Below are 14,994 nucleotides of genomic sequence, written 5' to 3'. Positions count from 1 at the left end.
CGTCCACGAGAATCGGTTTTTTCTATTTTCAGTCATTTCTCAATCTGTTGATATTTCATCGATTCCGTCTACGCCTGATTGAATTAGGATACTTTTGAAATATAATAAAACTGATAGAGAAGGGAGAAGGGAGTAGGGAGTAGGGGGTGAGAGGGAGAGGAGGGGGGCAGCTCGGTAAAACAACTCAACATCAAAGGTAATTATAATCGAGATGACTTCAAACCGTGGTTAAAAACACTTTTAGAAGTCACTAATTTCTTTCATGTAACAACAAAGGCCGCTGTTATAGGATTCTAGCGTTACGTAAAGATACCACATCTTTAAAGAGTTTTACTTTCTAAAGGCAGAATCTGATGAAACGATGAGCAGTTTACAATACAATACAATACCTACTTAAAGATGATGAGCAGTTTATAGTACTCTAATGATGATATATATGAGATGTTTTAACAATAGAACTGATAGTAAATTGTGATCCTATTTTAAGCTGCTGTTCTGGGCTCTTAGAGCACAATCAATTAGTTATTCTTGACTTGTGATTACATTTAGCGCAGTCACGTGTTTTTTGTCCATATTAGGTATGATTTGATGCAGGGTCCGCGGTTTGTCACGCGCACTGACTCCCTTCCTGTCACGCGCCTCGTTACGGTTTAACTGACAAGCAGACGGCTATACCACGTGACCGCCACACTAAAAATGACTGTCTCTAAAGTTTCGTGGTGATTTTCGGCGCCATTTTTGTTCGAGTCTCTTCACGGACAATCGCTACAAATTAGACATTGACGCCTGATGGCGGCTAGCACAACTGAATGGGTATTCAGAGGTGCTCAATATGAGGTACTCTGCTATCAATCTCTGGCGGATTTTACTCGAAAGCATCTTCTAAAACCAGCGAGATGGATTTTCCATTGTACGATAGACACTTATACTCACACCGTGTCCGACTGTACGTCAATCCCCCAATGACGTCATCGCTAGAGCTATTCTGCTAAATTAGGTTTTATTGTGAGCTCCTTACTGAATTCATAGTCTCTGGATCCATGATATTCTCAGGGAACGAGCAATTTTTAACACAGGACACCGGAATTACTGAGATGTGAAACTGACTGCATTTATTCCGAAATCGATGAAAAATGATATCTCGATATCATTATGATATTTTAATTAGAGATTTGCTTGAATTCCGTGCGAAACGAAACGATAATTTCTATTGTAGATATGTATATCGGGATATCTCGGAGTTTAGAATCAGTCACGGTACCACCGCGCGCGAATCTCTTCAATTATCAGCGTCACGAATTTTAGACGTTGTGATTTTCGTGTCAGCTGTAATTAACCGAGTCCGGTGAGGCTGTGAGGGGCTGTGAGGGGCTGTGAGGTCAGCCACCGAAACTACCCCGCCTACTGTGAGTTCCGTGTTATCTGTATTCCTCTTATCGGCTGCTCTGTCGTCGCTATGTTACCAGGTTGAAAAAAAATAAATTGCTACGGAAACGAACAACCGTCTTAATTGTTGCGGGAGAGACTTTGAATTTGAAGATAAAACGACTGATCATTTTTTGTCGTAATCTTCAAAGTTTAAAAATTTGGGCTGGCAACGAACAGCATAATTGCACCAACAAAGAACTATTGAACTCTTGCCCATACACTTGAATTGAACTCAAGGGCAGTGATGCCTCAAAAAGTGGTCTTATCTTAAAACTGTCTTGAAATCGACCATAGAACCAAGATAGACTTAGTGTTTAAGCCATTGCACAACTCTAGCCCCTACTGCGGTAACTATTTTGTGAAACCTGGTCTAAATAAAGTAACACCGGTGTATAAAAACAGTGACGGTGAGACTCTATAAAAGCCTCGACCCTGGTCATCAATCGAATGGAATTATACGTTCGTGCTTCTTACAGCAAACGACTGTTTTTTTTACCACTGTTCACAGATAAGTCACTGCTAGCTAGGGTTACTTTGCTTTCTAAAGTACAGTGATGTTTTTAACGATGACTTTGTCTCGTCGTAAAGATAGTGTTTATGTAAAGAGTTTGATGGTGTTTTGTGTAGTCGGTAGAATTAACACGTTTTCTGTGAGGTGAACACTGACCACCGAGTTGTTTCTATCCCGCGGGACAGCCTGATCGATGTATACCATTCAGAGACCAGTCCTACAAAAACTGTGTCTGTATCTACCAGTCTATAAAATACTAAATAATTGAAAACAAGAAATCCACCAGTCAAATTGATTCGATGTTACTTGGATATTCAGGCTTAAAGTCAATTTAATGATTGACATGTTTTGTAAAGAAGTAATAAAGTCTCTGATCTCTGATGAGGGGAGGGGGGTGATAGCCCGTGTGGCTGATAGGGTGGGGGGGAGTGATAGCCCGTGTGGCTGATAGGGTGGGGGGGGGGAGTGATAGCCCGTGTGGCTGATAGGGTGGGGGGAGTGATAGCCCGTGCGGCTATGAGTCAGACACGGTCGCGTGCCTCTGATTTTAGCCTCCAGGTCTCATTACTCTGAATTAGTTCAAGACTTTTCTCAAAGATCTAAAAAACCACCACAAAGCGTTCTATACATAATACAGTATAGCGTGCACCTGCTGCACATGCGCGTGCGCGCACCTGCTACTGGTGTTACCCAAGCCTCGGGTCTATAGCGACCTATCAGTAATCAGCCTTTAATTAGCGCAACCAAATTACCCCCTACATTGCGCGCATGAAGCGAGCGCCGCAACAATTATTCATCCGCGGGCACCTTATCCCGTTCAGTCCGTCACCTTGACCTTGACGTATAGATTAGAGGCAGCTATAAGATTAGCGCACGTGACGTCACCGAAATGACGTCGAATAGTTCCTTAATCTTACACAATAACAGAGGTTGTTTGAGGAACTTTTTATGTAACCTACTCTGCATTAACTACTCCCCAACGGGTCGAGGATAGGGCCAATAGGGAGCGATGGTGATCACGTGTTCATCCCCTGAGGGACTCGAATAAACACTGAACCGATTATTAGACAAAAATTCATAATTCTCGACTGAAACGACGACGTTTGAACAAACTGAGACGCGACGGTCGACGGCACGACGAATTGAAAGTTCTCCATGTTTATTAGTTCGGTGTATGATGGATCATGTTAGTAATTCTCCCTGTTCCTGACCGTGAATTAATGCAGTCAAATTATCATCAGCTACAGATCGGTCCGAGTCCGAGTCGCAGTCCGATAACGATTAATATTTATATCGCGGCTGGCGGCAGTTTTCTCGCTGCACACGCGCAGTTACGGTTGATTTAACGGCGCACATTGTTGTAACGGTTTTAGCGCCGATAATCGTCGTCACGGACCACAAATTCGCAGATAAAACAATTAACACGTGACGTTTTACGTTGAAGAAGCCAGACGTTATCGGTGACGAGTTTTGTGTTGTGTGATTGTGACGGTGCGATGAACTGAGTGATTGTCTGATTGTCTGATTGTGATGAACCGAGAGATAAAAGCTTTTTTTCGCAAGGTTTATTGATTTATAACATCGCCTCGTTTTGCAACACGAATAATCTATAATTCCCCAGAATATTCTCTACGCCGCTTCGAAATGAATAAACGATTTGTTTTTCCTTATTTTAATGGATTTTATTATAAGTTATAAAAACACAGAGATGAATCTAAACCTCGTCGTCGGTTCGTCGCCCGGGTTTTTGATGTTGCCCCCGATTTATAAAATGGCGCCCGCGCGCGAAACACCCGGAAGCGAGAAAATAAACGGTCTTTACTTTCTTTTGCGCTAAAAGCTTCTGAAAAAATGTGTTGATTTTAACTTTTGATCTTGGATCGAAAATGTTACGAATTTAGAACACGACGAAAAACACAGGTTTCAATTTTCCATTCTATTGGTTTTTGAATTGTTCGTCCTTTAAAAGATTTCAAACTAAAAATACTAAAGTTTCGGTGTATACCACGATACCCCCAGTCCCCCGCGGCGGTGAATACCACGATACCCCCAGTCCCTCGCGGCGGTGTATACCACGATACCCCCAGACCCCGCGGCGGTGAATACCACGATACCCCCAGTCCCTCGCGGCGGTGTATACCACGATACCCCCAGTCCCTCGCGGCGGTATATACCACGATACCCCCAGTCCCCAGCGGCGGTGTATACCACGATACCCCCAGACCCCGCGGCGGTGTATACCACGATACCCCCAGTCCCTCGCGGCGGTATATACCACGATACCCCCAGTCCCCGCGGCGGTGTATACCACGATACCCCCAGTCCCCCGTGGCGGTGTATACCACGATACCCCCAGACCCCGCGGCGGTGTATACCACGATACCCCCAGTCCCTCGCGGCGGTATATACCACGATACCCCCAGACCCCGCGGCGGTGTATACCACGATACCCCCAGACCCCGCGGCGGTGTATACCACGATACCCCCAGTCCCCGCGGCGGTGTATACCACGATACCCCCAGACCCCGCGGCGGTGTATACCACGATACCCCCAGACCCCGCGGCGGTGTATACCACGATACCCCCAGACCCCGCGGCGGTGTATACCACGATACCCCCAGTCCCCCGCGGCGGTGTATACCACGATACCCCCAGACCCCGCGGCGGTGTATACCACGATACCCCCAGTCCCCAGCGGCATCCAATATAGACCAGTCCCATTAAACTATGAAAACATTTACATATTTCATTCGTCGATTTTCTGAAAGAAATTCGACAGAAAACAAAACAAATCTTAACTGAAATTGATCATAAGCCAACAAGCTCTTGTTTTAGGCTTTAGTTAGGTCCAACGCGCGTCATATTGGCCGTGTGTGTAGTGAATATACCCAGCGTATTTATTGAGTTCAAGAGTGTTGTCATAAATAGTAATAATGATAATGTTTATCACCAGGTGTAACAAATCTCTTGCTGATATGACACGTATTCAATCAATGACAGACGACATCAATCAATAATCACGTGACGTTATCGATCGATCGCTACAATACCGACCGTTGTTAATGGTTACATCTGATTTTATATATGGCCCGTGTTGCGTCATTATTTGAGCCTTATCTGTCGTATACAGTTTTAAACTTTATTCCGGGATATTTATTAAGGTTGATGATTTACAGTTAATTTGTTATCTATGAGTAGAGAGTGGGGAGTGTGGGGAGTGGGGAGTGTGGGGAGTGGGAGTGTGGGGATTTGCATTAAATGCTGGTTTACTGTGGTTCTCCTTGGTCTAAATTTGGTGCATTTTCAATAATAGCTCATCCCATGGGTCAAAACGATCGGTTAAAGTTAACCAGTTGGGCCCAGTTGCTCAAAAGTTAGCTAGTTAACCAGTGGATAGTTGACATTGTTACTATGGTATCTATCCATCGGTATTTCTAACTAACTTTTGAGCACGGTAGCCCGTAGTCACAAATTTGGAACTGTGGAACTTAATCCAGTAATTGTGGAACTAGATCCATGTGGAACTGGATCTAAATATGTGGAACTAGATCCAGAACTGTGAAACAATGTTTAAGACTGTATCAATAAAAATAGTATTTTTGTTTATCTTTGCAGCGTCGTCGCCTCAGAAAGTCAAGAGAAACGAATGTTGGACAAGATCGGAAGTAGCATGTTCCGGAAGCGTGAGATCGACGCGCCATCTGGCGACAAGAGAATGCTCGACCGAGTTGGCTCGAGTTTATTACGTAAGAGGATGTTGGACCGTATCGGAAGCAGTTTGATAAAACGGGATGAGGAACACGCTATGGACAAGAGGTCCCTGGATCGAATCGGCAGCAGTCTGTTGAAGAAACGCATGCTCGACCCAATCGGTCGCTCGCTGTTAAAACGAGGCGGAGACGCCACCAGACGAACCCTCGATGAATTGGGAGATGATCTTCTGCGCAGGCGTCAACTCGCCGAACGTCTGGCAAGCGAGTTCAGCCGTAGAGAGATGGACGAGCTCGCTGATTCGCTGATCCGCCGTACCCTGGCTGAACAGCGCCACCGCGCTGAAGCCGGTCCTTAGAGGAACTAAAACAGCCGCGTCCAGTGATCCACGTGACTTATCCCCCCACGAATTAATATCAGAGATATTTTTGGACCGAAATTGTAAACAAAATGATCATGAAACTTGAGTTTGCTTGACTCAGCGCCCAGTAGGCCCCAATAGGCCCCAGTATGCCCTACGCATTAAGTCAGCTATTAGTCTAGCATTTCACGTCCGGTTGTGCAGTTATCGTAGAACCACCGAGTTTAGATTAGTTTTAAACTGGGCCCAGTGTATCAAGTTAAAACTAATGTGTTATTTTTCAATGGATTTTCAGAAACAAGACTCAATTTCGATTTGAAAATATCTCTTGAAAAACCTATTTTTCGATGTCACGGGCAACACGTAATACTAGACCGGGATTAGGGAATACTAGACCGGGATTAGGGAATACTAGACCGGGATTAGGGAATACTAGACCGGGATTAGGGAATACTAGACCGGGATTAAGGGTTTATTTATTCATTTGGTGATGAGTTCGGGTAAAAGACGTGTAAACACCCGAATGTTTAAAGTGGGGTCCACACTCTGTAAGTCGTTACTATAAAACTGATCAGTTCCTGTCATGTAGCTGGATGATCTGCCGATAAATTATATCAATTAATTAATTATTATCACGTATCGATAATAAGAATGATAATTCAATTCATTGTGATTCCGATTGTTGAATAATCAATGTATTTAAAACAACTCGAAAAAACAAAATGGCGTCGCCTCCCCAAACTAAATCCCTGCGTGGTTTCCTAGTTACCATCTTACTATCAACTTCCGGGTTATATCTATTCATCGAGGTCACGTGTACTAACGTCAAGCAATGTCAAGGCCGAATAAGTGACGGTTAGTTTTGAATAGTGATATGATACGTGTAGTCTGTGTTTAAATCGCTCGGTTGATCTGTATATCATTGAAACATGGTTTAATTTTTATGTGAAAAAAGTTCGTCTTTAAATGTGCAATAAAATCGTCTGTCTGTCGAGAAGACTATTTCTTTATTTCGGCCGTTTATTTTTGAATGTTTGAATTTGTGTGAAGTGATCGGGATCCACCAGGTGTCGCTAGTGTGCGTACAGAGTGAACTGGGGATTCTACACACTGTGAGGAAACACCAGGTGTCGCTGGTGTATAGTGTAGTCTGTTCTTTGATAGTCTGCATCCCCTCCTCTGAGTGGAGAAAACTAGGACTCCTCCGAGAAAACTAGGACTCCTCCGAGAAAACTAGGACTCCTCGTCTGCAGCTCATGGCCCGATCGAAATCAAGGATGGCCGACAATAGCTATTCGGCATAAATCACAATACTTCCGTCTCGTCTGCGAGTCTCCTATATCCAGGTCTACTCTCAAAACTCCGTCAACCCGACTTTCAGCAATTTTTTTGTCTTCGAAAAATCGTTCTTGTCGAGTTTTCAATGATAAGTGTTCAAACTATTTAAACCTAACTTGCAGAATTTTAAGCTTGAAATTTAAACGGAATTTACGGTAGTTATACGATGATGATTTAACATGAACATTTTAAAACTTGAATTCAATGTTCACTCCTTAATTAGTTAGTGTAATATCCAAATACTAACTTGATTCATCTTTCTCTAAATTCTAATTCAAGTTTAATCTATTCAGTTTTTCTAGTGTGGTTTATATTCTGTTGAAACAACTGTCGCAGTCATTAATCTTACATCCTTACATTTATTCACAATATTATTTTATATTAAGCGCTGTTTATTTATTAGATTTGTAAAAAAGTCGTAAATAGGAATAAAATATCACATTACATTTTTATAACAGCAGCTAATAGCAGTTTAAACTGATTATCAAATTATCTCTACTCTTGCGTGTCTTACAGATTATCATTAATACATCGTCGTTAAATATAACTATTACTAATTAGTTAGCAGGTAAAAATAAAACAAACGGATTTCGCTAAAAATTTATAAAAAGAATAGGCATCAATTCGCAGGATTTTACATACAACAAGTTCCTCATTCAGTTACAGGTCTATAGTTCAGCGTGTTTATTTAATATCGTAGTTCAATGATAAATTCTGTAGTCAGTTCAGCTGTTGTTTTGCCGTAGGGAACTGTGAATCCACGTCCAGTGTAGAACGTCCGGTTGTCGGTGAATCAAGCACATCGTGTTATGTACATGTACCGGGTACATGTCATTGAGACAGGTTTCAGTATTTTCGCTAATGTTTGACTTCTTCATAAGGGTTCGGATCATTTCCAGCCTCTGTTTAATGAAGAAAAACAAAGAACGCGTGATAATAAGAATGATAACTCTCCCGGACGGGCGGAGCGGCCGCATGGAACTTAGGTAGGGAATAGTTGAAATAAAAACCCGCTGATGTCTGAACCTTTTGGTGAAGATGTCTCTTGTTTGTTTAGAATGTTGTCATAAGATGAGTTTTAATGATAATTTAACTTACCGCTAAAAGCTACATTTACATAAGGCGTCGCCGCGGCGTAAGAATCTGAAATATCAATTCGCTTTTTCAAATAGACTCATTTTGCAGAGAGATATTTGAAGGTATAACACGCATTGAAATGATACATACGCGAATCTGTGTCATTGACCTCATTACTGTTTGAATAAACTGAAATGAATGAAATAATGATATAATCAATAATTATCCTAAATACATGGATACTGTTTTCTTAGAACGTTCAGTTTATTTAGAAACTCGATAAAATATTCAGAAGCTCTGTAATTCTATTATCAATAACAGTTCATTTTCTCATGAATTCTATTTCTGCTTTAAGTTACAATTTACCAACAGTTGATTCTTCTCCAGTTTTTCTAAAATTAAAGAATGATTTCAATGTATCATTTACCTTTTAATTACAAATTTTTTTTGCATATAAAGTAGTTTCAAATATTTGTAGATAATAAGATAAATGATTTAGTTGTGCGGGTAACTACTATAAAACTCACCTTCTTTTTGATTTGTTGATAAAAGTGCAACCTTCATTTCTGAGTTGTTTTATCAAAAGTACGATCAATAAAATTAATACCAGAACAAACGCGATGACACCAAAAACAACACCAACAATAATGAGTGGAACTAGAGACGCGACGGTCCACGTGTCATCTCCTGAAAACATGAGTTTTAGAAACATAATAACTGCAGGCATCTGACAGTCGTTTTTCAGCATTTCTCTAAATTGTCAACTACCCTTAATTAACGGTATGAATTTATAAGGCGTTCCGTATTAAAAGCCACTGAATATCACAGATATACATTTAACAAACCTGTTCCTTCTTCTAGTTGAAGCTCGTGACTGACGATGACGTCATCACTCTCAGTAACAATCAGTTTGTAACTATAGTTACGGTCTGGATGAATATTAATATTTATAATAATCAAACCATCAGTGATTTCTATCAGTTTTGTAGAATTACATTGATTTGTATTTGTGATACAGTATTTCACGTAGACGCTGTATTTATTTGAAGGAAATGATGATAATTTTATCACGATCAGATTTCCATCTCGTTTTATTGTAGCTTGTTTCAATATGAAGTTTATAACACTTGGAATAGCTGAAACATTGAGAAAAAAAATTCAGTCATAATTTGAATTTAACAATTCTAATACTGCATTATCTACATAATTCCTTAAATTATTCTCTAATTCGTATCGGTGCAGAAGCTTGGATTGAAAATATCGACATTGGTTGTCAGTGAAATTAACAGTCTCCAGTGACGGGAACAAACTGATTAATTCTTTACGTAATTTCAGTTAGATATACCGTGTTTAAGAATATGCCTAATCTAATCTATATATGTGATATAAAACTTGATGCGAGTTTGAAATCTTACCATTAGTTTTAGTTGTAACTATATCAGTAAATGAACTCGTATTATCAGCAGGATTTAAATTGATACTTTTCACTTTGAACTGATAATCAGTCGCTGGTTTTAATGCGGTTATTTTTGTTTGCACCAGTTTTCTATAACCGGGGTCCGGTATTTTAGATTTATTCACGAATCCTGTAGAATCCGAGCCTCTGTAACTGACGGTGAACGTTTGTTTAAAGCCACCCTCGAATTCAGACACCCAACTCAGTGTCACAGATGCAGCTGTTTTTGCGATAACTGTCAGATTAGACGGTGTTTGTGGAGGTCCTGAAATAGAGATACAGTTTAATACACATTTCGCAAATTGCGTTGATTTCTTTATTTAACCGTTTAGAGTTAAATAAAAGATTTATTGTGAAAAAGACTTTAGTTCCTATCAACTTGAGACCTAGACCCGAAATATTCGAAATTTCCAGCCACCTCTAAATCATCGTCACCTGTTTTGAACCTAATATCTTAATTTTCTACATTTTCGATTGAAATTGAAACCAAAAGACGAACGATAAACACCAGATGTTAGATGTTTTATATCCAAACCCTTCCAAAAATGATCATCCAGGTCTCACAGTAAAATTCCCCATTTGAATAATAACCCCCCCCCCCCCCCGGGGCGCAGTTCATACTCACCAGTCTCTGTGAGTCTCAGTAATATTTCTAAACTCCCGATAGAATTTTTGAGTCGACACGAATAAAATCCATAATCAGACACTTGAACTGATTGTATGATAAAATCAAACTGAGTTAAACTAGTTTTATTTATTTCATGTTTGTCGTTTGTTGAATTGTGGCTGCAACTTAAACTTGTCTCTGATGGATTCGCGTCAAACTTTATCGTTAATTTAGCAGTTTCTCCAATATTTGCAGCTACGAATTTCAGCTCGTTTGACAGTTTTGGTGAATCTATTGTAAAATAGAAATATATTTGGTGATGTTTTAACAAGTGACAAACAATTTGGAAAATTGTCTGGAAAATCGGTACAATTAATAAGATAGTTTTGTTTCTAGGAGGCGGGCTCAAATGACACCTGACTGACCTGTCAATCATTTTAAACAATATGTATATATGTAACTTACATTGTACATCAACAGTTGCGATATTACTGATTGTAAAACCTGCTGTGTTTGTCGCTTCACATCTGTATCGTCCCGAATCAGCTTTTGATAGATTTTCTAGGGTAAGATAATCATTCGTGGATCCGATAGTTTTCCAGACAGCCGCTGGTAGAGTTGAGAATTTCCACGTGTAAATGTAACTATCAGGGTTTCCACCAGTTGCTGCACAGTTTAATCGTATTGAATTGTTTTCTGTAATTACAGATTTTACTGGAGTCAATGAAACCGAATCAGCAGCATCTGGAAAACATAGAATATTGATAATTCTAACACGCGAATAACTTCTTTTTCTAAAAAAGAATAAATTTGTTGTTCTTGTTTAATCAGCTCACACTTACACAGTATTGACAATGTGATGGATTTGCTGACACCAGGTTTACCATTCTGATAAGCGGTACATTTATACTGTCTACCATTTTTATCCTTATCAGTAGATACTACTAGACTACTAGTAGATATCTGTCCACTGTGAGATCCAGGGATATGATTGGTTGCTGGGTTGGGTGTAATATTGGTCCATGTTGTCGCCACAGAGCTGTACGACGCCCAGACAATCGTAGACACCGGGTTACTGGAGTCAGTTGTACATGTGAGAGTTTTTGATGTACCTTGAACAACTGAACCGTTTGGAATTTCAGTCAGTGTAATTGACTCTGGTGGAACTGTAAAATATCAAATTGCAATTAGTTAATTGTAATTTCATGAAACGGTTATAGAAAAATAAGAAATGCGTTTCTCACTTACAGTAAACTGTAATTGTTGTATCTTTGCTCAGATTTCCAGTTTGACATCTGTATCGAGCCTGATTCATAGGTTTAGTTGCAGTAATAGATAATATACTAGTAGCAGAAAACCCGTGATAGGCTGCACTAGTTTCACTGGTAGCTGGTTGAGAGACGAGTTGAGTCCATGTTTTAGAGGAATATATGAACCAGTGAATCTGTACAGTCGGGTTTGATGAGTCAGTTTTACATTCTATCTGTTGATTATTGTTTACTAACACATAATCTACCGGACTCTTCATCAGTGTCAGTGCTGTGGCTTTGACTGAAAACAAATCGATATTTCAATATAATTGTCAAAATTCAGGGAAGTTGATGAAATAAGAATCCAATTCACTTGACGCGAATAACGAGTAATTAGTGTGTAACTATGTGTAATACTTACAGTAAACAGTTAATGTAACTTTATTAGAAATCACTGATACTGATATACCAGCTCCAGTGGCTGTACATTGATATTCTGCCTGGTTATCGGTTTTACTGACAGATGTTGAATACGATATCTGAGGACCAACTCCCTGTTTCACAGCGCTGCCCCCTGGTGTTCTAGTTATAGCGAGGGTCGGTATCGGGTAACCCCCAGTAGCTGTACACGTGAAGCCAACAGTCGCGGATTCCTGAACGGGTGACTCCGGTCCTTGTAATGTAACACCACTCGGCGGGTCTGAAATTAAAATAGTTTGATTAATCGATAATTCATGTATGACAGCAGTAACACATTATTTAGGAACATTTCATAGTTGCAGGAGGGAAAATCCAGAGTCCACCAAATCAATTTTAATTTCTGAATTTTTTAACTTTCATAACACTTTTAGATTTGATAAATAAAACTATGTTTAATAAAGTGAAGAGTAAAATAAATACTCACATGTAACATTGATAGTAATACTATCAGTAACTGATCCCACAGTATTCGATACGTTACATGTATAAACACCTGAATCGGTTCTACTGACGGGCTGGAATCTGAGTTTATTATGAGACTGTCCTGATGGATTGACACCAGTCCATTTATACGTCAGTCCTGTAGCTCCTGACTGTGAACCGTCACACGTGACTGTTAACTGTGAATTCTCCTGTACTGTAACGATGTTGTTGATGACGGGGGCTGGTTGAGATATTAGAACTGGTCCACTAGGGGGCGCTGTAAATATGAAATGATGCAGATTTGATTTTAACAATAATGAAAACAAATCATCAACAGACATCACAGTTTATGTATCAATGCGCACTAATGGCGCGGATGAATATACTATGAGTAAAGTGTTATACGTTTCATTTTCTCAAACTGGATAAAACTTTCATATGTAAAATTTATTCGTGAAATCTTCAATCAATATCAACACTCAATGAATATCTCAGAACAACTGGTGAATACGAGATTTTTTATTGCTCAACACAATTAGAAATTTTATATATCATTGAATAGTTTATCATTCTCACCTAATACAGTTACTACTGTTTTACTGTTTGGGAAAGAGTTCATGTAGTTACATGACCATCGTCCAGCATCAGTCATCTGTATATTTTCTATACGTAAACCGTAACGACCAGCTGTGACGTCACATTGTGCTGTGTACCGGGGATCACTGATAGTTCCACGAGGACAGTTTGACTTATCAAACGCATACTCTCCTGGAGGGCCGCTCAGTGTTATTCTATAGCCGCAGAAATTTTTACTGGCTGGTGAAACCTGACATTGTACATCAGTGGTGCCACCTACTATTACAATTGATCGTGTTGCAACCACAGTGAGTCTCGTATCCACTGGGTCTATACAGTTCGTCTGCTGTCCTGAAAACAATTTACAAGTAGATATGTTAAAACGAAATCATAAAAAAACGAGATCACGAAGCACCGCTGCAGAAATGGAAGTTAATTCATGGTCAGACGTTTTACACCTCGTTTATAAAATAACTCAAATTTCCATTCACCGAATGACATCATCAAATGCGTAGTAAAATTAAGTAAGTTAAAGATGTGAGCTGACTTAAGTTAAACAGTGACGCCATAGGTGGATCAAATTCGTGGATCAAATTCCTTGTATTCATAGATCAGGGGATAAAAATTCAAACTTGCACACACAATGATAAATCATAATTTATAATTCAATAGAAATTCTAAAACACAAGACTCGTCATTTCTATCGCTCGTTAGATCGATATTAATTTACCGTTTATTCCTGTGCACATAATCAGACATAACATCAGAATTACGACCAGAAATTTCTGTAATGAAGACAATAAATATTTTGATTTAGCTCAATCCGCGTGAAGTTAAATATTTCTGCTGCTCCAGATGTGACTGTTCCGGGGTCAGGATGGAAACTGTATTCAGAATCTAATTAAACCCGTACAGATTTGATCTGTAACTCTGATCTTTACCTTTCTGCACATTCTGTATATAATTCCTTCTCAAAGAACCACAAAATTTCTTCACTAAAAGAAGTATTCAAATATGCTATCATGTATTATTGCTCCTTCACAATTAGGCAGTTTTCCAAATCTGAGTATTAACTAGATATTTTAGCCGTAGTTCCTTCTTAGCTTTACTTTTCTAAGATTCAAAATTCCTTGGTTCTAAGATTGAAACCTAACTTACAAAACACAAATCAACAGTAATGAATGGAACGCTCTGATTTTCTGTCACATGAACATTGAAAAAAACGTCTTTCTATTCCAACCAGGAAGTATTTTATAAGTGAACAATGTATTGCGTGGTAGTTTAAAGCTATTTGTAGTATAGACATGGACTCTGTGACAGAAGCGCGCGGAGTCTAATGTACATGTATCAATCAATTGATATGACTATTCCTCAAATATCTCAAACAGTTTAATCATGACGATTGATGGATTAAGAATTGAACTTTGAATAAATAACTGAAATTATTGATAATTGACGTCACTTTTTGCACATCATCATAGATATGTGAAATTATGACGTTGATGTAGAAAGCCAAATCCTCAGGATTTTTTTTATCGAAAATGAACTAATTACATCAGACATTTGTATCAGTGAAATCTTTTAAAAGTAATTTGAACTACATACATCACAGGTTTTCTGCTACTAAGATTCACCGTCTGTAGCATCCTGCCCGGAATTCGATCTTGATGATATTGAGACTCTCCCAGCTGAGGATGGTTTCCATATGGACACGATCCTATTATTGAAATTAATCAGTCATGATTTAGAATGGCGAAAAATAAAACCTACTGCGCG

At 39.4% G+C, this 14,994-nt stretch overlaps 2 protein-coding genes across 4 annotated transcripts in view; one reads left to right on the top strand and one right to left on the bottom strand.

Moving 5' to 3' along the window:
• LOC141910866 (uncharacterized) overlaps nucleotides 1-6,997 on the top strand; it is a 40,198-nt gene extending 33,201 nt beyond the window's left edge. For both annotated transcript variants that reach the window (XM_074801725.1, XM_074801724.1), the window contains exon 3: nucleotides 5,555-6,997. In XM_074801725.1, coding sequence (XP_074657826.1) covers nucleotides 5,555-6,008 — 454 coding nt within the window. In that variant the 3' untranslated portion in view covers nucleotides 6,009-6,997. The remainder of the gene's footprint in view (nucleotides 1-5,554) is intronic.
• A 663-nt stretch (nucleotides 6,998-7,660) lies between these two features.
• Nucleotides 7,661-14,896, bottom strand: LOC141910859 (nephrin-like). 2 transcript variants are annotated; one of them, XM_074801713.1, is made up of 16 exons: nucleotides 14,824-14,896; nucleotides 13,949-14,003; nucleotides 13,219-13,569; nucleotides 12,644-12,919; nucleotides 12,161-12,439; nucleotides 11,738-12,040; nucleotides 11,332-11,655; nucleotides 10,955-11,233; nucleotides 10,508-10,780; nucleotides 9,842-10,147; nucleotides 9,272-9,562; nucleotides 8,954-9,113; nucleotides 8,793-8,818; nucleotides 8,577-8,615; nucleotides 8,448-8,492; nucleotides 7,661-8,251 (listed from the first exon to the last, which is right to left on the bottom strand). In XM_074801713.1, exons 2-16 carry the CDS (start codon nucleotides 13,980-13,982, stop codon nucleotides 8,208-8,210), a joined length of 3,030 nt encoding a protein of 1,009 aa, XP_074657814.1. In that variant the 5' UTR covers nucleotides 13,983-14,003; nucleotides 14,824-14,896; the 3' UTR covers nucleotides 7,661-8,207. The 2 variants fall into 2 exon arrangements, with proteins under 2 accessions (XP_074657814.1, XP_074657813.1); XM_074801712.1 differs by lacking the exon at nucleotides 14,824-14,896 and adding an exon at nucleotides 14,160-14,213.
• Nucleotides 14,897-14,994: the final 98 nt, after the last annotated feature.

This window comes from Tubulanus polymorphus, chromosome 9, assembly GCF_964204645.1.
Source record: "Tubulanus polymorphus chromosome 9, tnTubPoly1.2, whole genome shotgun sequence".
In the NCBI taxonomy this organism is placed as follows: domain Eukaryota; kingdom Metazoa; phylum Nemertea; class Palaeonemertea; order Tubulaniformes; family Tubulanidae; genus Tubulanus; species Tubulanus polymorphus.
Note: the sequence above shows the minus strand (reverse complement) of the source record. Positions and strands in the feature narration are given on the sequence as shown.